Source organism: Callospermophilus lateralis, chromosome 8 (genome assembly GCF_048772815.1).
Source record: "Callospermophilus lateralis isolate mCalLat2 chromosome 8, mCalLat2.hap1, whole genome shotgun sequence".
Lineage (NCBI taxonomy): Eukaryota > Metazoa > Chordata > Mammalia > Rodentia > Sciuridae > Callospermophilus > Callospermophilus lateralis.
Genome location: NC_135312.1, coordinates 29933741 through 29956142, shown reverse-complemented (window position 1 = coordinate 29956142; position 22402 = coordinate 29933741). Strand labels below are relative to the sequence as shown.

At 40.7% G+C, this 22402-nt stretch overlaps 1 protein-coding gene across 5 annotated transcripts in view; it reads right to left on the bottom strand.

Moving 5' to 3' along the window:
* Nucleotides 1-22402, bottom strand: part of Fam114a1 (family with sequence similarity 114 member A1) — a 60970-nt gene that overhangs the window by 7510 nt on the left and 31058 nt on the right. For 4 of the 5 annotated variants that reach the window (XM_076864231.2, XM_076864229.2, XM_076864230.2 and 1 more), the window contains 7 exons: nucleotides 20548-20682; nucleotides 18065-18217; nucleotides 12089-12212; nucleotides 6677-6768; nucleotides 4093-4254; nucleotides 2799-2938; nucleotides 380-452 (listed from right to left, as the gene is read on the bottom strand). In XM_076864231.2, the coding sequence (XP_076720346.1) occupies nucleotides 380-452; nucleotides 2799-2938; nucleotides 4093-4254; nucleotides 6677-6768; nucleotides 12089-12212; nucleotides 18065-18217; nucleotides 20548-20682 (879 nt within the window). Of the gene's footprint in view, nucleotides 1-379; nucleotides 453-2798; nucleotides 2939-4092; nucleotides 4255-6676; nucleotides 6769-12088; nucleotides 12213-18064; nucleotides 18218-20547; nucleotides 20683-21545; nucleotides 21615-22402 lie in introns of all 5 variants that reach the window. The other variant, XM_076864233.2, reaches the window with a different exon arrangement.

Below are 22402 nucleotides of genomic sequence, written 5' to 3'. Positions count from 1 at the left end.
GGGGAAGAATAGAAGTTCATTGGAACAGGCAAAGGGGAATGAAGGGAAGGAAGAGGGATGGGAAGGGGAATGACAGTAGAATGAATTAGACATAACTTTCCTATGTTCATATATGAATACACAACCAAGTGTAACTCTACATCATGGACAACCACAAGAGTGGGATCCTAGCTGAAACAAGTTATACTTATTTTATATATATATATACATATATATATATATTTATAAAATATGTCAAAATATGCTCTACTGTCATGTATATCTAGGAAGAACAACAACAATAATGAAAAGGTGCTGTATATCCCACTCTTTCTTTCAGACCTACTTCCCTTAAAAAGGTAAATTTTTTGAAAAAAAATGATAAATATTATAATCTCACCCCAACAGTTGTTAAAAACTTCGTAAACTTCTTGGATAAGGAAGCTACTTCATTGCACATTGCTGTAGTTAACCTGAAATTAAAAAAAAGAGGTTTGAGGATTTTTAATAAAGGAAAAAAATTTAATTGTCATGACAATTACTGATATGAATACATGTTACGTCTAAAAGGATGGAACTCAAGTTTGAAGTTGATCAACAGAAATGGCAGCTGAGTTTTCCTCAACAATCTTCCATGATTTATAATCACAGTTTAATCAAATTCTGGTTTTTCTCTCCATGCTTAATTAAAGAATAATCATCTAGTTCCTTTGACCTCTTTTTAGAATCAAAACTGTGTGCAGGAAAATACCAAGCGTGAGCTCCACATCTATAGGGGCATAAACTCTGCCACCTGGCTTTTCTCCAGCTTTTTGGTCATTTAAAAAAAAAAATGAATATTCACTGAGGCACTCTGTTAAGTTCTTATATTCCTAATCATATTTAACCCTCATAGTGCCCTCATAGATTACAGCATTATTCCCATTTTATATAGATGAAGAAACTGACTGTTAGGAAGAGTGAATGACCTATCTAGGGCATATGGTAGTATGTAGTAGAGGGGGGAGATTCAAAGTCAGGTGTCTCTATGTTTTGTACCAGATGCCTCAAAATAAAGATCCTATAGAATGTTTTAAAGACTTATATCCAAATTCCTTTGGCCATTCTACTTCTACCCTAAGAAAATGAAGTAAGGTAGAAATATTTAATGAAAACCACATTTATCCTGACATTATAGATAATAACAAAACTGGAAACAATCTAATTGTCTAATCATATGAGTTCTGTCTAATTTTCTCCTAACAATTAGTGTATGACTTTTGTGAATAGTGATTAAAGTGCTATTGGGAAAAACAACCCCAAGTTAAGAATCTTATATGTTACAAGATCTAGTGAAGTAATTAGGTGTTTCTGACAAACAGAAGTCCCATCTAACCTACGCATTCAGGTTTGATGAGTTATATATCCCTCCATCCATCCATCCGCTCAAAACTTATCTGCAAAATATATCAAGAATAAGGCCAGCAGGCAGCCCCAATTCTATGTTCCTGGGCAGGGGGGTGTAGAAACAGTCATATGGAAAAGTCAGAGGCTTAGAAGGGTTGGGACAATCAGGGATGGGAATCAGAAAGTAGCTAAGAGCAAGGTCCCGCTATCCACATGTGAACTGCAGCTCTCCTCTTTCAAATCAGTACTACAAAAATAAAATAGTACCTAGATATTGTCCTTGATAGTTGAAGCTTTTCCTGTTTTGTCCTTTCCTCTTTCCTCTATATTACTGAAGTAAGTACATAATCTTTCTAGGGATATTACAGGGGTGGATTATGTGGTTCTTCTAACATCCTTGATTTCTATATGCTTACGTATGAAAGTCTAGATGACAAATCTTAAAGTGAGAAAAAATGGCATCAGGACAAAGACACTAATAGTGACTTTTTGGAAAGTCCTTCAATTAAAACTGACTCCCTGACTTACTCTGTCAAATGCAGTAAGCCGTAAACAAAGATCAGTTAGCTGGCAAAGGGAATGAGAGTACTGGGACATGTATGTATGTGTGTGTGTCCCCATATATTTTCAGAAGGCTCCTATTCTGTTCCTGTTCTTAATAATAATGAGAAAATATTTGGATAGGTGCTAATTTTCTGTATCATAATAGTCAAGTGCATAACACTTAATGATTTATTTTTCATCTCCATACCAACTATTTTCATGAATACTCCGTACCCAAGTATTTTCATGTGTATGTGTATATACATATCTATCTCTCTTTCTCTCTCTATATGTATATGTACCTATATTTATATATATATTTTTAATTTTACCAAATAAACTATCAATAGTTACTATTTATTGAAGAAAAAAAAACTAGGAACACACACACACACACACACACACACACACGAGTGCACAATCCACAGTGAACTGGCTTGTTACATCAGTGTCCATCATCACCAGAGCTCAGGACATGCGGAGCTGGTCTGAGTCTCTGAGAAAGGTGAAGTGTGTCTCTTTATTTTTGTGAAACTAGCTGAGAAGTCACATTAGAGTGTCCTTCCTCTTTTTGTATGGTATGTTGAAAATACAATTTTCCCAAAGGTCTGTACTTCTAAGACTTTAATCTATCAAAATAAACACTTTCATGGCTCTGAATGATTTAGTGTGTCTTTCCTTAAAACCCTTCATCAAAATTCCTAGAGTGTTCATTATCTTCTTGCTAACACAATGCATTTCTTAAGGGCATCCTCATTTCTTAGATGACCATAGAACAAGGGAGTTAGTTGGGTTGAAACCCAAACCTTTAGTTGTTCAGGGTGTGTGTATACGAGTGGCACAGCTATGTATGTACACTTGAAAAAATAAGAATTCAAAGTTGCACTTACTTTATCAGCACTTTTGCTTGGTCCTGAGCTGGTTTCTCCTCTTCTTGTCCATGAAGAATTAATTCTGCCACTTTGTGAAGCTGCTCAATACAGCGCGCAGTGACTTCTGCCAGACTTTCAATAGACAACATGTACACTTCCTGGTATGGAAAAAGGCAAGAAAATTATCTGCTGAGCAGATGCTTTTAAATAAAGGCCTGTGACATTAAAACTTAATGGTTATTTGCTTTTGGTCCTGGGGATTGAACCCAGGGCCTTGTACATGCTGAGCACATGTTCTGCCACTGAGCTACACTTCTAGTCCCTAAACAGAATTCTTCATTAGCAAAACACCAAATAAAACATGAAAAAGTTGTACATCTAAAACTTTTCTAAGTGAAATGCTACCATAAAATGGAAATGCTCCCAGGTCCTCAGGGAATGTGGCAAGCCTATTCACAATTGTGTCCCCAGCAGTATGAGCAATATTGGGACACAGCAGACAGGTGCTAAAAAAGTGTATGGAAGGGAGGCTAGATGGACAGACATTGGCTGCCATTTTTCCTTAGAGAGATCTGGTTGAAAAGTTACTTTCTTTCAAATTAAAATTCAGCATAAGGTGCAGTTATTGCAAACTCCTTTTCAAACATGAGCAGGACAAGTATGCACACATAAATTTATTAAACGATGGAACAAAGGCTACGGCAATGAAAGTTTCTGAAAAACAGCTTCAGTTACCTCATTAGTTATGGAGCATAAAGACGTTTTATAGTAACAAATTTGCATAAGATGGAAATTTACTCTAAAGATAAATCAATTATGTTCTTAAAGGTCTTTTCCCCTTTAAATTATAATTGCAAAGCAATGGAGAAAAGCTACAAGTTCCACGCTAAGCTACAAACTGTCTTGGCAGAGAGGAATTTTTGTGTTTATTACATTCCTACTCATATTTCTATAATGTCAGACAAGGTACAAATCATAAGGCAACGGCCCCTCCTCACTTAAAATTAGGCTGCTAAACCAGGCACAGTGGCAAACGCCTGTAATCCCAGCTGGGTGGGAGGCGGAGAGAGAGAATCTCACAAGTTTGAGGCCAGCCTCAGCCACTTAGTGAGACCTTCTCTCAAAATAAAAAAATAAATAAATAAAAAAGGCTGGGGGGGGTGCAGCTTAGTGGCAGAGAGTCCCTGGTTCAATCCCCAGGAACCCCCTCCCCCCAAAAAAAACCACCCCAAAACATAGAAAACAAAAAGGTTGCTAATAAAAGTAACACATTACGGTAGCCCAGTGGGTGAACAATGGAGAATAAATTCACCTCTACAGTCTTAGTTCCTTTTTCTTCCTTTTTGTTTTCTTGAGGGTCTTCAGCTTTCTCCTCTTTTTCTTCCTTTTTAGTTTCTTCCTCTGACTCTTTGGCTACATCCACAGACACCATGGTTTGGTCCTCTTCCACCCAGTCGTGAGCTTTCTTCATGGCCTGCAATGCGCCCAACCAAAGAATATGTGTAGTGTGCCACAGTGAAAACTGAGCCATCCCAACCCCAATTTGCTCTGAACCTCAAGGGGGGAATCTTTGGATGTTTTAAAAGTGGTGGGTCCATTCCTTAGTCTCTTTTAGACACTAGTGATATTGGTAAAAATATCAATTTTTTGGGAAAGGGAAACAGAATAGAAAATATGGAGAGAATATTGAAAGACCTGAGAATGCTTTAGATATTGTAATTATTAGCAATTTTTTGGGAGGGAGCTGAATCCAGGGGCACTTAACTACTGAGCCATATTCCCAGCCATTTATTTATTTATTTATTTAGAGACAAGTTCCCCCCAAGTTGCTTAGGGCCTTGCTAAGTTGCTGATGCTAGCCTCGAACTTGCCATCCTCTTGTGTCAGCCTCCTGAGCTGTGATTAAAGGCATGTGCCACTGAGCCTGGCTATTAGCACATATTAATAGTACAAAATAACAGGTTTCCTGGTGACATTTTCATACAAGCATCTAATGCACTTTGGTTGTATCTATCCAGCGTTTTAAAAGGAAGTTCAGATTAAGAATAAAAATGACAGTTACACTGACAAATCTATAGACTTTTTTCACTTTTCATGATCAACTATAAAAGATTATCAGTACTTTTTCATCTATAGGTTAGAAATTTAGCCAGAGTCAGGGCTAAAGTAAATGTCCTGATCTGATATGTTTCATGAAATTCTTAATGTTTCATGAACCTAATAATGTGTCACGCAGGGCAGATGAAAGATGGCTCTGCTCCTCCTGATTCATAGCAGGTCTTCCCACCTCCAAGGGGAGAAGCCGAGCTGCTGGAAAGACCTGGTGCTTGTCTGTGACCAGCTTAATTTCCGTCACTATCTGTGGCTGTAAAAATCATGGCTAAATTGAAGGTGCAGACATCATCTCCCCCGTTATTCCTGAACTTAGGGCAGACTTGCCCAGATTTTATCATTGTGGAAGCTGTTTGCTTAAGCGAAGGTTGTTTCTCAGCTTATGCTAAAATGACTGATTTTCAAGCTTGTATGTCAACATTGAATGAAGTATCGAATGGCAAGTTAGCCATAACTGTCCTTGCTATGTCCTCTTAGGGATCAACGCTGACTCTGTTTTGTAAATAAACCAGAGCAACCTTGCAGCCACCACTGGTTCCCTCCAAGCAGCAGCAGGTGCTGTAGGGAGATGGATGAGGCAATTTCCCACTGTGTTCAAGTCGCTGACCTGCCAGAAGCAGTGACCCCCATCGGAGATAAAGAAATAACTCATCTCACCACCACCTCACTACCTCATTCTGCCCTTTCCTCGCCTACCTTGATAAATGAGTGCCAATGCAAAGCAGTGCTCGCTAAGGAAAAAGAAAGAAGGAGAGGGAGAATATCACAGAGCTTTTAGTAATTAATGATTGGTGTCCTCTTAAGAAATTCTACAGCAAAACCTTGTACTAACCTGCAAAGTAGTATTAGAGGCACCCAGACTGTTCGAGCTGGACTATTCTTAGATGTGAGGTTGCAGTGTAAGAGGCCCCTTTAAAATTAGGAACTGTCCAGCCTCAAATTGTTTTTTTCTAGTCGCAGCCATTGTCCTGCTCACCTGTTCTTTAAGATACTTTCTCCATCCCAGCTACCTACAGGTAATCATCTCAGGCTGAGAGTGGAAGCTGAGTTGCCTCCCCGCAGCATCAGGAGAACCAGATTGCAACTGATTCCTCTGCTGCGTCTAGTAGGCACGTTTCTTGGAATTTGCTCCCCATTTAGGAGGATCCTGCCCATGAACTATACATTTGTGTAAGATGGGGGAAGCATTCTTCCCAGTTCTGGCCAAAATGCAACTAAATTCATTTTCCCTTTGTATATCATTTTTCTCTTATTCCGGATGCAGGCAGGAGGGTGGGTGTGACCTTAGATTCAAGCTGGCCTGGGTCCCAGTACCAGTAGCAACATCCCAACAGGAGGAGACCTATGGTCTACCTAGCTGAGGGCATCTCTCTGCCTAATTCTAGAAAGTTTCTTTAAGAGGCTGGGTGTGGGGCGAGTGGAATTTGAAAAAGTCTTCTCTGGGTGATTCTGTTTCCCTCTTCCTTTCTACATCCTAAAGATAAACACCGCTCTGACAGAACATTCTATTTCACCAGGAGAGGGTCAATGACTTGTTCAAGGTTGCAAGGTGATTACTAACAAAGCTGCAACTACAACACTGTCTCCTGATAGTCTGGAATGTTCTCTATCATTTCACTTCATTACGTTGCCTCCCCAGTTCTTAATTTCAGACCTCAAACTCCCTTCCCCACACTGTGCCTTGTGGAATTTTAAAATTGTAAAATTCTCCGGAATTTTACAACTGAGACCCACCCCCACACCCCTTTAGAAACCCCCAAAACTCAGAATCAGAAGGTTCTGACCTTATTGAGTTTGTCAGGAGTGGCAGCGACATGTAATTCAAAGAGAAGCTCTGTAAGCATGCTAGCAAATTCTTCTCCCTTTTCTTCTAAGCCTAGAAATAGAACGTGACAGAAGTTAAGAAGCATGATTTATTTTTCTTCCTTCAGAATGTGGCAGCTCCCTCGACTTTCTGGGCTGCAGTCAGGGGTAGGCCAAGCGGGGGCCGTGGCAGTGTGCCTTCCGGCTGCTGCAGACGCGGACGGGGTCCCTTGGCAGCAGCAACGAGTCAGCTGCAGAGGCCTTGCTGCTGGCGGTGCACTGGGACACCCCCGGGCTGGCCTGAAGACAAGAGGGCAGGGAGGGGCCGTGTCTGTCTGGTTCACAGCTGTAAGTGATCAATAGCTATTTGTTGAAAGAAAGACTGAATGAACAAATGACTGACCTCAGCCAGGCCTGGCAGACCTGGGACAGCACTGTTGACCTGCAGACTGGTTATGCTTCGCATTGCTACCCTAGCGATCCCCAGAGTGCCCTTCCACGTCCACAGAGTCACCATGCTAGGAAGCTGAATTGAGTCTCCATGGGGCGTGCACTACCTGATGTAGCAACACCATCTCTCTGGAGAAAAATTCCCCAGGTTTCCTAGGACACCTGCCGGTCTTCTAATACTTCTTGAAGATCTGTTTTTTCTCTTCAGACTGGAAACTCTCACAGAACAGAGCCAGGATTTATTTGGCTCACTCCTAAACCCACAGCATCTAACATTGTGTCTGGAACACAGTAGGTGCTAATATGAATATTTATTGACTCAATGATTTATTAATGAATTACATAATAGACAATATATTATAATATATCATGAAATAAAAAATAAATGAGTGGGAAATAAAAAGCTTTAAAAGCTACAATCTCTTTTCTCTCATTTGTATGTATAAGGCAATGCCATTTTTAACGTTTCTGGTAGGTGTGAATGAATTGATTACATAATGGATTTATTCCCTATTTGGGGGAATAAAATAGCCTCATGAATGTGGTCTGACTACACAATCTGAAAACCCACTGAGAAGCCTCTCCACTATTGCCAGTGGGTGAAGGCACTACCTTCAGGGAGAACTCAGCCGTGTGACAGATACTGTACCCAGCACCTGTCTGGATGTGCTATTTTTAGTTTTATAGACAAATGGTTAGTCTGCAGCTCATGAAGATAGCCAGGATAGCTCGTGGGTCTTTGTTCAAAACATTTGGCTTAACTCAGTTTTTATTACTTATAATTCATAGAGTCTCATGAGGGAGACAGGTTAATAAACAAAACATAAGTGAAACATATATATGTCAAGTGATAAGTTTTATGGAGAAGTATAAACCAAAGGCAAGGAATGGGGGTAGCTGGGGCTTGGAATTTTAAATAGGAGATGCTGTGGTCTGAATGTTTGTGTCCCTACAAATCCCTATGTTGATACCAAAGTGATGGTACAAGGTGGGGCTTTGGGAAGGTAATCAGATCATCAGCATGAAACACATGAATGAGATTAGTGCCCTTGTGAAAGAACCCCCAGGGTCAGGCCGGCCTCTTCCACCATGTGAAAATGCCACTAGAGGGCGCTGTCTATGGCCCAGAGACTGGGTCCTCACAGACCTCCCCATTCTATTTTGGACTTTCTAGTCTCCCAAACTATGAGAAATGATTCCATGAGATTTGATTCCATCAAAAGCTGAGATTCTCTCTGCCAGACAGAGGTCTTGGACTCATCCTCTGCAGGTAGACAAATAAGAGGGTGGGTGGGGCAGGCACACCTGGGCAGCAAGGACATGGTGCCATCTCCAAGCTGCCTGGTCCTTCTGGTTCTGTGTAAGGCCGTGCTGCAGTGCAGAAAGAGCCCTGGATGGGGACTCACCAAGTGTGGGTTCCACCCAGCTCCTATACTTAGTGGCTATGTGGCTTGGGACTACACAACACTTCTCTCCTTCCATTTCCCTCTGTGTAACCCAAAGATAGTAAAAACCACCTGTCTCCTTTTCAGACCCAATAGTACAATGACTGGAAGTGATTTGTAGACATGGAAACTCTATGTAAATAAACCGTTAGGTGATACCTAGATATACACATGGGGAGATTGAGCATATTTGGGAAGAATTGGCACTAAATTAGAACACACGTACTTTGGGTAGTTCCAGCTTTTGAAAGTGCATTAATTTTATAAAATGCACACCAATATCTTAGCAAGCATTTTAGGGAAAAAAAAATCACAGAGAAAACTGGAAGTAGATAAAAAGATATGATAATATATATTGCAAGAAAGACTATTATTGCAAACTCTTGGTCCCTACAAATGGCTGAGAAGATCTTCCTTAACGCAATAAACATAGAAAACCGTCGTTTAAAATCTCCTCACAGCCAGGGTAAACTAAATTAGAGACCCATGGCAGTGTGATAAAATTACATCTGCTGGAAAGACAAACACGCAAATCATTAGTTAACATTATTAAATGTGCAGGAGCCTGATATTAATCTAAAAACAATACTTTATTACACTTTCTGAGACTCCCAAATAAATGATTTAGTTGTTAAGAGGCTTTTAGGAATATGTATGTTTACAAGAAAAAACATGAGGAAAATGTTTTGGTTGCTTCCAGAATTTTGCTCCCTGATTTTCTGCTCATCCCCACTGATAAAATTCCTCTCTGAGGCTTTTGGGGAACCCCACAGTCTTTCTTGGAGTTGTGACACTGTCATAATGGGGCTGATTTAATGACAAGCCTTCTGTTCTTTTCTCCCAGTGCTTCATTAAGTGTTTGAATGGCGTTTATTTATTAAATTAAGTTAATTAAAATTAATAGTGTTTTGATAATCTGGAGATGCCCTTTGGGAAAAATGGATATATTACTGGAGATAATAGGGTTTTATCCCTTTAGGAGAGACAAATCTACCATGTTTGAAAGCATGCTGTCTAGCACTTCCGTGTGTGTGTGTGACTAAAAAATATCTCAATTTACTGAAAACTATACACTAAAAAGGGAGCACATCACCCATAGTAACATCTTCTTTTTCTTTGGTACCAGGGATTAAGCCCAGAGGCACTTAACCACTGAGCCACATCCACATCCCTTTTTTTTTCTTTTTTAAATTTTATTTTCTTTAGAGACAGGGTCTTACTGAGTTGCTTAGAGCCTTGCTAAGTTTCTGAGGCTGACTTTGAACTTGGGATCCTCCTGCCTCAGCCTCCGAAGCCACTGGGATTTATAGGTATGTGCCACCATACCCAGCAACATTTTCTATTAAACACTATGCAATCAAGTGTCCTCTCCAAGGAGTGGCACCAGTAGGGAGGCAATACTGCCTTCATTTGTGTTGGCAACAATATCTCTTTGGTGATGGGGGAACTTGGGTCCTTTTGGATCCTTTCTGAATGATACCTGCAGTAGGACCAAGGTTGTGGAACTTGAAGAGAAACAGACTGATGGTTGTGGTGACTGATAATCTGGGAAGGAGAATCTATTAGCTTATTTAGGGTCCACAGTTAGAGCTAGCGTTTTGGTTTCTTCATCAGAAGAACAAAGACAAGTCTGCCATATTTGAAGACTGTTTTTTTTTTTTTTTTGTACTGGGGATTGAAACTAGGGGCACTTTACAACTGAGCCACATCCCTTTTTATTTTTCATTTTTGAGACAGGGCCTCACTAAGTTGCTCAGGGCCTCACTAAGTTGCTGAGGCTGGCCTTAACTGGTGATCCTCCTACCTTAGCCTCTTGAGTTGCTGGGATTACAGGTGTACACCACTGTGAATAGCTTATTTGATGACTTTGGTAGAAATATACAGATGCTGAAAAACATTATTCCCAAACCATCTCATTTGAATATACAGTATCTAATTTGATCCTTATGTTCTGGGAAAAGACTGAGCTTCAGAAAGGTTATATCTCTTGTCTAAGGCCACATGGCAAGAAAATTTTAGAGATGTTTCCAGTTGGGCCCTTCAGATATGTGGGGAGCCACTCAGTTCAGGAAGTTGAGGGTGTGTCTTCAGATGTAGGCGTGTCATCCATGGGGTTGAGCTACACTCACCTGTTCCTTTGTAATCCTACCCCTTTGCCCTGTTTGGGATAGAATATTCCATAGAAGCTCCCTTTGTGTGTCCCCTTCTCTTGCTCTGCCTTTGGGCGTGGCCTTCCTAGATGTCAGTCAAACTGCGGACAGCAGACATCAGGAGGCTAGATTGGACCCCCTGAAACTTGACCCCTTGCCTCATTTGAATGGCTTCTCTTCAATAAAAGGGGTCAGCACTTGCTCTCTCTTTCTTTCTGTGGACCCTTAAGGTCAGAGGAGCCGTCACAGGACCCAAAGAAAAAGATATCTCTGTCAGTTGTGTGATTATTTCGTGCAGCCCAGTTCACCTGAAGTGACCCCGAGTGTTTTAGTTGGGAGGAACACGACACAGAGAGTCCCAGGAGAAGCCACCTGTCTGTGGCTGCTCTGCTTTCCAGCACAGGTGATGACATGGAAAGATACAAAGCAAATGTTTTACTCTATTTTCCTTCCAAATGGACAATCCAAAGCATTCATTAGGCATGTCTGACTTTTTTTAAAAAATTTTTTTTAAGCTACTGAGGATTGAACCCATTCTAGGCAAGCACTCAACCACTTAGCTACATCCCCAGCCCAAGCATGTCCAATGCAGAGAATATCTTTTCTCCTCTTGAGTAAGCCTTGCTTCTCATAATATAGGTTCTGGTCTCCTTGTGGGTGAAGTTACGACTTGGGTGGAAGATGATCAGGAAGTGCACACCTGGGTCACTCTAGTGATTGTCCACCTGACACGTCATGCCCTAGCACACTGTGGGGAAATGGTACAGCCTTGGTCGGAAATGCTTTTTACCCCCAGTGCTGGGATTGAACCCAGGGCCTCACACACACTAGGCAAGTGCTCTACCACTGAGCCACAACCCCAATCCAGAACTATACTTTTTAGGTGGAGTGTAGAAACTAAATATACGCCCTAACTCCTAAACATAGAAATTAAAAGGAATAAGAAAAATATGCAAAGAAATCCACAGCAAGACTTCCCGCCACCAGCATTAATTAAGTTTGACAACTTCCATGTGCAGGTGGAATTAGAAGGTGGTACATTAGAAAATGGTACAAGAAGTCACGGGGGCCCAGCACATTGCACTCTGGTTCATTCAACCACATGCACTCACTGTGTGCCTGTGATGTGCCAGGATTGTGCAGGACACCTGAGAAAGAATAGGAGCTCTATTACAAATCAGTGTGACCAGCTCCCATAGCCAGAGCAGATGCACAGTGAATTCCATAAGCAGAGGAGGAGCACTTGGATGAAATCATTCACCCTGTTCAAAGGGCTGTGTGTATAAAGAGCAGTCTCCTAAGGATTATACCGTTAGTTTGTTTTGCTATTTAACTTGTTTCCCTTTACCTTGTTCTTCTTGATTCTCTTCACTCTCTAATTCTTTGGCTGCAAAGATGTCTTTAATAGAAATTAGGTCATTTTTTAAGAGTTCCAGCTTCTCTCCATCTAGTGATACTAAAAATGACTGAACCTGAAAAAAAAAAAAAGAAATAGGTCAATATAACTGTCATCTTTCCTTCTCATTAATAACATTTCCATATAGCTGTTCCCAGTTTTCCCAAGGTGATCTGTGGTATGGGCGGTAACCCTGGGTAGAATGTTGGCCTTACTGCCCATTACCTGCAGCTTTGGGCATGTTACAAAAGCTTCCTGGATCTCATATTCCATAAAACAAGATCTACGTCTCATTGTGATCCTTTTTTTTTTTTTTAAAAAAAATATTTTTAGTTGTAGATGGACACAATTATCTTAATTTTTTTATGTACTGTTGAGAATCAAACCCAGTGCCTCATATATGCTAGGCAAGCGCTCTACCACTGAGCCACAACCCCAGCCCTCATTGTGATCCTTTGTGTGGTAAATAAGATAATGAATATAAAGCACTTTGCACAAGTGCACATAGTAGGTGCTAAATAAACAGTGGCGCCAGCTCTTCTCTCATATGGTTAAAAACACACTTTGGCCTCAAGACTGAGTTCAGATATCAGCTGCTTACTTCTAAATTATGTGACCTTGGGTCATTTATTTAGCCTTTCTAGGCTTCAGCTTTCTTATCTGTGAAATAAGGGCTAATTCTATCTACTTGAAGAGGTTGTTTGGAGGTTAAATGAAGTAATGTACTTAAAATACTTACAGAGGTGCTCAATAAATTATGTATACCTGCATATATGTACACATATGTAGACAAATAAGTGCCATATCCACATGTACACCTCTAGACAGGAGCTATTATACTGAGTTTACAAAAATGCACCAGTCCCAGTTTTCTCCCCTGGCAGTCTAGAGGACGGAGGCCCAGGTCCACCAGCAGTGGCCACGGCAGATGTGAGTGAAGGGCACAGTGAGGGCCAAGGAGACAGCAGTCGCTCCGCCTTTAGGAGGGAAGAGGTGGCACGGGGAGGACTGCACAGCCCACGAGATGCTGGAACTGCGGCCGTCCCTGCTCGCTGTCTTCAGAACCCCCTTCTGAAGTCATCCTCTGTATGTGCTTAAAATTCTATGTGCAGAGAGTCAGCAGTCCTCCAGTTGATTTCAATTTCCCAAAGGGTCAAAGGGCACAGACACTATATTAAAATTGAAGCCCGACTGTAAAGTAGTGAGGTTTTAATTTTTTCATTCTGCAGGTCAAATTCTTGTTCTGGAGGAAGTGCAGGCAGAGGAGCCATGGCCCTCTTTGGAAATGTTTTAATATTCATCCCGGAATTAGGTTAGCACATCAGGATAAGACAGAGAATTAGGGCATCCAGGATGCCAGGACTCCATTTTCCTAAAAGGCAATGTACATCATTTGTTTTTTGTTTGTTTGTTTTTGTTTTGGTATTGGGGAATGAATACAAAGGCACTTAACCACTGAGCCACACCCCCAGGCCTTTTTATGTTTTATTTTGAAACAGGGTCTCACTAAGTTGCTTAGGGCTTTGCTAAGTTGCTGAGGCTGGCTTTGAACTGCTGGGATTTCAGGCCTGCACCACTGAACCTGGCTTTTGCATATCTTTATGAGCAATGCAACCTGCCTGAGGCTCTCACAGGAAGTGCCCACGACAGTTCATCAGGGAGAAGCAAATGCATCTTGCTTGACAATGCCTGGCCACTCTTTCTTGTCCTGACCTCCTCAGAGCCTTCATTTCTGCTCCCATATTCCTGCTTTTCCCTCCTGGGGCATTCCATCACGCCATGGTGATATGCATTGAATCTCTGTGTCAGACCAACAATAAATAATAAAAAACCCCTGTGCTCCTTAATAGATACCTGTGGACTGCTGACTGTGTGCTTGGCCCTGTGTTAAGTTCTGTCTGGGACCTGAGAGTAGAATGTGTGTCTCAGCTTTTCCTTGAGAACAAATGTGTAGTGCTATTTTGAAGATATATTTTTTACTATTTTTACAGTGAGCATAAAGGCACCAAAAATTATTCATTTTTAACATTTATCACACATCACATTGTCATGCCTGTGGCTGTCCTAGAGTAAGTCTAATGAAATATTAATGACAATAATTCCTTCTATTTCTATACCAGGGGCAGGCTGGAGGGTGGTGTGGAAATTCAAGGAGTCTGAGAATTCTGTGTGAGAACCCAGCCTTTCAGGTCATGGTGTCGAGGGAGGAGGACAGAATTTATTTTCTTTAACAGTTTGTTTCAAAAGTTCCTTAACTTTTAAATCTTTGGCATATGTAAGGTTGCCAGATTAAAAACATAGGATGCTTAGTCAAATTCAAACTTCATATAAATAATAAATATTTTCTTAAGTATAAGTGTGTCCCAAATAGTTCACATGACATATTTATACTAAAAAAAAATCATTGTTTATCAAAAGCAAAAAATTTAACTAGTCACTCTGTGTTGTTTTTTTTCCTCTATTTATTATTTTTTTCTTTTGAAGTGCTAGGGAATCCAACCCAGGGCCTGGCGCATGCTGGAGAAGCACTCTACCACTGATCTATGCCCCTACTTGCTTTATTATTTATTTTAAAAATTTAATTTAATTTAGTTTTAAATAACAAACAATTGTATGTTTATGGGCACAATGTTTTGATGTTTTGATATATGCAGGATGATTCTATGAGGTTAATGACTATATCCACATATCCATCACCTTAGATAGTTACCTTTTTTTTTTGTAAGGTGGGTACTGGGGATTGAACTCAGGGATATTCAACCATTGAGCCACATCCACAGCCCTATTTTGTATCTTATTTAGAGACAGGGTCTCAAGTGAATTGCTTAGCAACTTGCTGTTGCTGAGGCTGGCTTTGAACCCAGGATCCTCCTGTCTCAGCCTCCCGAACTGCTGGGATCACAGATATGCGCCACTGCATCCGGCCTTACCATTTTTGTGCTGACAATATTCAAAGTCTATTATCTTAGCAATCTTGAAACACACACACATCATTATTCACCAGTATCACCATGCTATGAACATCTCTGAAAAACAGTCATCATGTATTTTCATTTGCTGTATTTGTGTTCTTGCTGGAGGCCTGTGGACTTTAGGCTGGGTCTAGCCAAGCCACAAGATGAACTGAGCCTGAGTTCTGAATCCCCAAGTGCAGGAAAGCTGCTTGCTGTCCAGGTATCCCTATCCTGACTGACACTGGAGTGAAAAGTAACTTCTGCTTTTCACTCATATATTTTTCGGACCATTTACTATAGCATCCAATAACTATTATTATTAAGCAAGAGAATTAATAAGTAAAACCTAAAACTTCTGTATTCCTTACTATTAATACCCAAAAACCCCCCTCAAAAAAACCCAAAAAAACTCCAAGCTGGGGAAAGAGAGCAGAGCTTGTGTAAGAAGTGTGCAAACAGAAGACGTGTATACCTTTGCTACAGTTTGGATCTGAAATGCCCCCCAAAGCTCATGTGTTAAAGGACTGGTCCCCATCTTGGGCTGTTGGGAGGTGGTGAACCTTTAAGAGGAGGGGCCTTGTGGGAGCTCTTTAGGTCATTAGAAACTGCCCTTGAAGGGGACTGGGATTCTGGCTTCTTCCTCTTTGTGTCTTTTGCCTTGACGTGCTGCCTTACCACAGGTCTAAAAGCAACACGGCCAACCTCCAATTGTGAGCTGGAGCTTCTGAAACAATGAGCCAAAATAAGCTTTTCCCTGTAAGTTGGTTATCTCAGGAATTTGTTCTAGCGATGGAAGCTGGCTCATGCCCTACATAGCCTGAACCTCCTTTCCAGCAATGTATGTCCTTTAGAGCTCTTTTTCCAGGGGACAGGGCTGTTCACAGCTGAGACCTGTGATGGAAGCAGCCAGAATGCAATCTATCAGTACAATAGTTTGTTTTAAAGTAGGGCTGTGCTCCCCCTGTAATATTTATTAATAATAATAACAATTATGCACAACATAAGAATGCGTATAAAATAACATGTCATTAACATTATAAACATATACATATACAGCTAGCATTTTTTCAAGTGTTTATTATGTACTAAGTGTGCTGCTACTAGCTTCATAGGATCATCTCATTAAATTCTTTTAATAATCCCATGAGGTAGGTTTTATTATTATTCCTATTTCATGGATAAGGAGATTGAGGCAAAAGGGATTCAAAATCATTCAGCTACAGAGTGATTTATGATAATATAAAGTCTGACTCTAGACATTGCATTTTCAGGGAAAATTTTTGTGCTTCCATGAGAAACTGCATTTTTTAGATCACACTTTACTAGATTATGAGATTCTGAATCTACAGGAGCAATTTTACAACTGTGTAAATCGTGGATAGCTGATGGCAATGCAAATCAACTCTTCTCTACAAACTCGTTAATGAATTCTGTCAGTGGAGAGACAATGTCCCCTGCTGTGGAGAAACCAGGTTTGTGTCTATCTGCACATTCATTTCAACATTCCTTTACTCCATGTAAATTTGGGCTTCTCTGGCTTTCCCTTGAAGGGGTGATAACACCTGCCCCGTTTCCTCATTCAATTAATGAACTAAAAAATTTTTAATGTGTGTTTATTTTGTGTCTCGTGAGAGTCATGATTTTGCCTTTTTTTGGGAAAATTATCCTTGGATATATTTATCCTTGAACTTTCACTGAAGCTCATGGATAACAAAAAAAAGGAAAAAACCACAGATAGTAACATGCAGCCCAATAATCTAGGGCAGGAGGGTGTCCCCATCCTGTTTGGTTCTTGGTTGTTCATCGTGTGGCAGAAGTGGTCTTTCCCGGATGAGCCAGGCATCCAGAATGGCTCAAGGGCTGGGGATATAACTCAGTGGCAGAGTGCTTGCCCCGCATGCATGAGGCCCTGGGTTCCACCCCCAGCACAGGGGTGGGTGGGGTGGGGGAACGGGCAAGAAAGTTCATTAAAAAATGTTTCAGACTTGTAAAATCTAAAGACAAGAGGACAAGGCTAGAGAGTCAAAATTATTTTCCATTCTGAACCTCACTTCCAAGTTCAGCTTCTTGTCCAGGCACCTGCTTCTCCCTGGTGCATGTCAGGTGGCCCACAGCCCCTCCCTCACAGGAGGGCCAGAGGGTACTGCCTTGTGGCCTCCCCTGTTTCTATAGTAGGGCTGCAGACAGGCTGATGTCTCCACAAAAGAGTCACATGGACAAGTAAATGAACGGCTTTCTAGTACTTAGAATGGTGACTTTGTAAGTGCTATGTAAAAGCTTACTAAACACACACACACACACACACACACACACACACACACACACACGCACACTACTTTAAGAAGAGATACAAACCCCATCGATCGTCTGCTATTTGTGTTTTGTTTTCCTGGGCCATAATGGGGGCGTGAACATGTGCAGGACGCTCAGGGAGGCTGTGTTTCCCAGGGTTTTTTTGCATGTTTCCCCAATAGACCTTTAATTCTTGGTAGGATAACTCTGTCCTTTATGACCCAGATAGTCTAACAAAGTGGCTGAATCAATAAAAGGTAATGCATAAAACAAAATATGCTAAAACTCTGAAATCTACAACAAACCTCAGCTGCTTTGTTGACACTGGGGAGGAATGGAAGTTGCAGGCTAAAGGGATCGTGGATCCGGGTATGGCATCACCAAAGGGAGGCACAGGCCAGGAGGCTGACAGCCAAGTTCTAGGACAGCCCTTCACACCACAAGGAGGCGTAGTGCTGACTTATTGTGTTCTGGCTCTCTTGGGGCTGGTGTGGGGCAATAGCTTGGCACAGGACAGAGAGGAAATTATATGGCGTCTGTGGGGCTCATCAGGCTGTATGGCATTTGTAACCTTAGTACTGCGATACTGAGGCTCTGATGAGATACTGGCATTTCCCAGTTTCTTCATGTTTAAGAAACACACTACAAAACATGTTATTTCAAATGACCAGTAGGGATGTACCTTGCTTTCACTTTCATTGGACAGAATTTCCAGGGCTTCCAGGTGTGACAGACCTTGATACTCGTCAAAGAGCATCCCATAGTGTGCGGTTCTCTCCACCGTGAGCTGCTGTGCCAGTCTCTGCTTCTCCTTCTCCTTGGCTTCCCTTAACATCTGCAGAAACACACAACGCTTATACCCAGATGTATGCTTAAAAGCCCCACTTCCTGTAACAGACATGTCTGGCGTGGGGTGGGGAAGGGCTGAATTTTGGTTCTGGGAAGGGTTGATTTTAATCACTTTGGAATTTTTAAAAATTATTTTTGATAATTTTTACATAATATTCTATTTTGGACTTTATATGTTCATTATGTGCAAAACAAAGCAAAAATTCTATGCCTGGGAATGAGATGGGAAAGAAGCTCACCAAAGACTTCACAATGGTGTCCAGAGGTGTTTCCCACATGTGTGGTTAACTTTTCTATTTTTTAAAATGCCCAAATTGTCTATATTGAGCAAGTTTTAAGCACACTGGGAAAGTCTAATCTCTTGTGACAAGATTAACTGTGAATTCCGCACCTAGGCAGACTTCAAAGCAGAAATAAGCTGATCTGATTTTCTCGCTTACATTACTTTGAATCTTTTGTGTATGAAGTTATTTGACATCTTCAGTAAAAAGAATTGATAACTATAAACTCGTAATGTGTTCATCACCAGATACTAAATAAAAATAGGCTTATAGATGCTTTGGCTAGTCTTTAGAAATAAGACTGTGAACTTGCATTTCTGTGCACGTCAATAACTTTTCTCCAGTAATTTTATTTTTTTTTAAATAAAAAGACAGCAAAATGAACACAAGTCTATCAGTCACTTCCAATTTTCTGCACTTGCCTTCTTTGATTTTAAGCATCTTTGATTTCTCATTAAGTTTACGGGGGCATTAAGTTTATGGGGCCCTTTAATATCTGTGGAGAGCACCATCAATATACTGGTCAACACCAGAAGGGCACAGGGGGCAGATCATCTAAGAACAGAGCCTGGTGTTTACTGTGTGCCAATAAAACAGTCGGCCTCATTCTCCTTTGGGGTTCCCGAGGCTGTTAGTCATGAAAGAATTCTGCAGAAAGAATTCTCTCTCCTGTCTATCTTTAAGACTAAATTAGTACAGGTTCTGAATTTTAAAGTTTTAAAAACAACCCAATGAAACCATCACTGGAAAGTTTTAATATCTGCAATGAAACTCAACGACCCCCACTGATCTCAGGGCCTGATGGTGGTACCATAAAATAGCAGAGTGAGTCTGAGATTGCTTCCTTTCTCTACCAACTACCATCTCTAAATGGGTGCTTTGGGATAGAGGGAGGAAGAGACGAAATGGAAGGTAAAGGGAAAACATCACTGCGGAGTGGATCAGAATTCACTCACAAGTGAGGACTGTAATTAAAGCTACCTAAAGGATAATTCCCTTGATGAGGGATGCTGGTTCTGCTTTTCCCTCTGGGGAAAAAAAATGGAGATGGGTCTAAATAGCAGAGGGTAAAAGTGTTACAGTGACCCAACTGAAGCAGTCATACAAATTGCAGGTGCAATGCTCAGGTGCGCTCCAGAATGTTCTGAACCAAACCTGCCACAATGGTGCAGCCGTGTGTAATTACAACAAGCCCTGCAGATGGCTAATGTGGTTCTTGGGTGACACAGTTCTATGAGCAGTGCTACTTTGTAATGGTAGATTGCACGCAGATATGATCAGAATTGTGACAATGGTATGGAAATTAGGGTGATCTGGGAACTGACCTCGTCCAGTTTCTCATTTCACAACCAAAGAAGTCAGAGTTAGCCAGTTTCTGGACTCAGTCTCATTTCATCCTACATCATCATTATCTTAAGGAGAAAAAAATTTATACATGTAGCTGTATATACACACATATATGTACACGTAGGTTGGAATCGGTTCTACTGTAACTCATTCAACCCTCACAAAAATGTCATCAGTAAGTATGATGTTAACCCCAGAGTACAAATGAGTAAAATGAGCCACAGAGAGACTAAGGAATCCATTCAAGGTCATGCAACCAAGTGTATGTAGATCTGGGATGCATACAGTGGCATAAATGGGATAGGCTTCAAGAAATCATTGAGTGAATAAAATACAAAAGAGTGTGATTAATATCTACTATTTGGTTGAGAAAGTATGTGTGTATGTATGTGCCCATATCTATCTGTCCACATATGTATTTATATATCTATATAATTATGCACAGCCTCATCTATATGTATCTGTACCTGTATAATTGGCAGCATGCCTAAAAACTGTCAACAGTGGTTGCCCCCTGGAGAAATTTAGCAACAGGGAAATGGATGTATCAGAAACTCAATTTTCGTTCAACTCTTTTTGTGCCATTTGAATTTGAACATGTGCTTTCCATGATCTATTTAAAAAAATTTAAAAAGTGTATTTACTCTATTGACTGGAAGAAAAAAATGGCCAAAGTATATAGTCCAACCTGAGACAAGGAAACAGTTCTCTCCATGAGTGTCTTGGTCCGCTTGAATCCTGGGTCACTCTCTGCAAGGACATTCATGGTTTTCTTGCCAATGAATTCCAAAGCATCGAGACCTCCAGTTAAGACACTTTTGCCCTGCAGATGAGATAATTGCATGAGATTAGATTTTTTTTACATTTTGCTGTTCTGCAGCAGTCAGCAGCTCCTAGGTAACTGACACTATCTTCAAATATTAAAATCAATATAAAGCCACATTTTTTTCTCACCAGGAGATTTATCATCCATTTAATCCGATTTTCTTTTCCTCGAAAAACTATATGTTATATAATTCATAGGGCATGCAGTGTTATTAAAAAATGATGCTTAGAAAAAAACCAAAGCACAATGGGGATTAATTATATTTGCTCTGTGTATATGAATAGATATATATCTAAGATCTAAAATTAACAGGTGACCTAATTGCTGTTTTTGTTTGAAAAAGAAATTAACCCAAGTAATAGAGGTTTTTTTTTTGAGCAGTTTATTAAAATGTCAAATACTCCTGACTTTTTAGGGAATTCTTTAATTTAGGGCCCTGGAGTATAGGACCCTCGGGCTGTGTCAGATGGCTCTTGCATACTTTCAGGAACTAGCATGACCCACCTATAATTAATAGATTCATGAAATAAGACAGGTTGATTTGCGTGTGCTTCTGGCTTTAGAAACTGTTCTATTATACAGTTATCGCCCTGAAAATCCTTTTGTCAGCTATTGTTTTCCATTAAAACCATTAAAACAATCAAGACTTACACAAACTGTTTAAGCGCACAGAACTGTATACATTTTTGACACATCTTCTGTATGTACGCTCCCACTGCATAACTGTAATTATAATGTGCATATCTGTATTTTTCCCAATTTACATGAAAATGATCTATTGTATTATTATTATCAATGTACATTTTCCAACCTTCATAATTATTTAAATAGCATTGTTCAACTTCACTGAATTAATATACCTTATTAATCATTTCCATCTTGGATTGTCAGACTTTGTTTTCAGATGTGGGGGCTAATCAGTAACCATGCTGGAAAAGAGATTTAAAAATGTACACACTTTGGAGGATGGTAGGATGTTGGCAATTCATAGGGACATTGAGTAAGTGTAAGCTGCGGGTGTCTGAGGTTGGGGAAAGGGGGTCAAGAAAGTTAGAGAATGGGAGCTGGGGATGCTGGAGGCACACTCAGAGCACCCTGTAGGGTGGCTCAGAGAGGCCATGAATTCCTTTCTGATACCAGATGCTGAAAGAGCTCCACCATCCCCAGTCCCATAACATTTCCCATGACTACTTGACTTGCATTGCTAAGTGACTCCCAAAACATACTTGCTGTTCCTCTCTCACCATGCCCAGTGTAGAGGTCAAGGAGGAAGGAGAGGAGGAGTGATTTTCTGTATTTCTGGGGTGCCCTGACCCCAAAGTCTGGGTAAGGTACCCTCCTATGTTTGTCTCTAGCCTCCTCTTCTTCCCACAGTACACTGAATTTGTCTGTTGAGCTGCACTCTGAAAGAGATGGCACCTTCTTGTTTGTCAGCTTATGCCCAGTGTCCAGTGGAGGGGGCTCTAGGTGCACAGTGAAGGGCATACATTCCTTTTTCAAAATGAATGAGCAAATGAATGAACGAATGGGACACGATCCATATTTCTAGAAAAACTAGCTAGTTGGTTCTAGATTGTTGAAAATATCTTTCTCCCTGACCCTCAGGACAGCTAGCGGCCTCTAGTCAGGTGGGGTCCCCCCTTTTCACCATGCATCAGTGTTTAGGTGACAATGATAAGCTTCCTTTAGTAGGAGGGACACAGATTTGTCTGGAAAC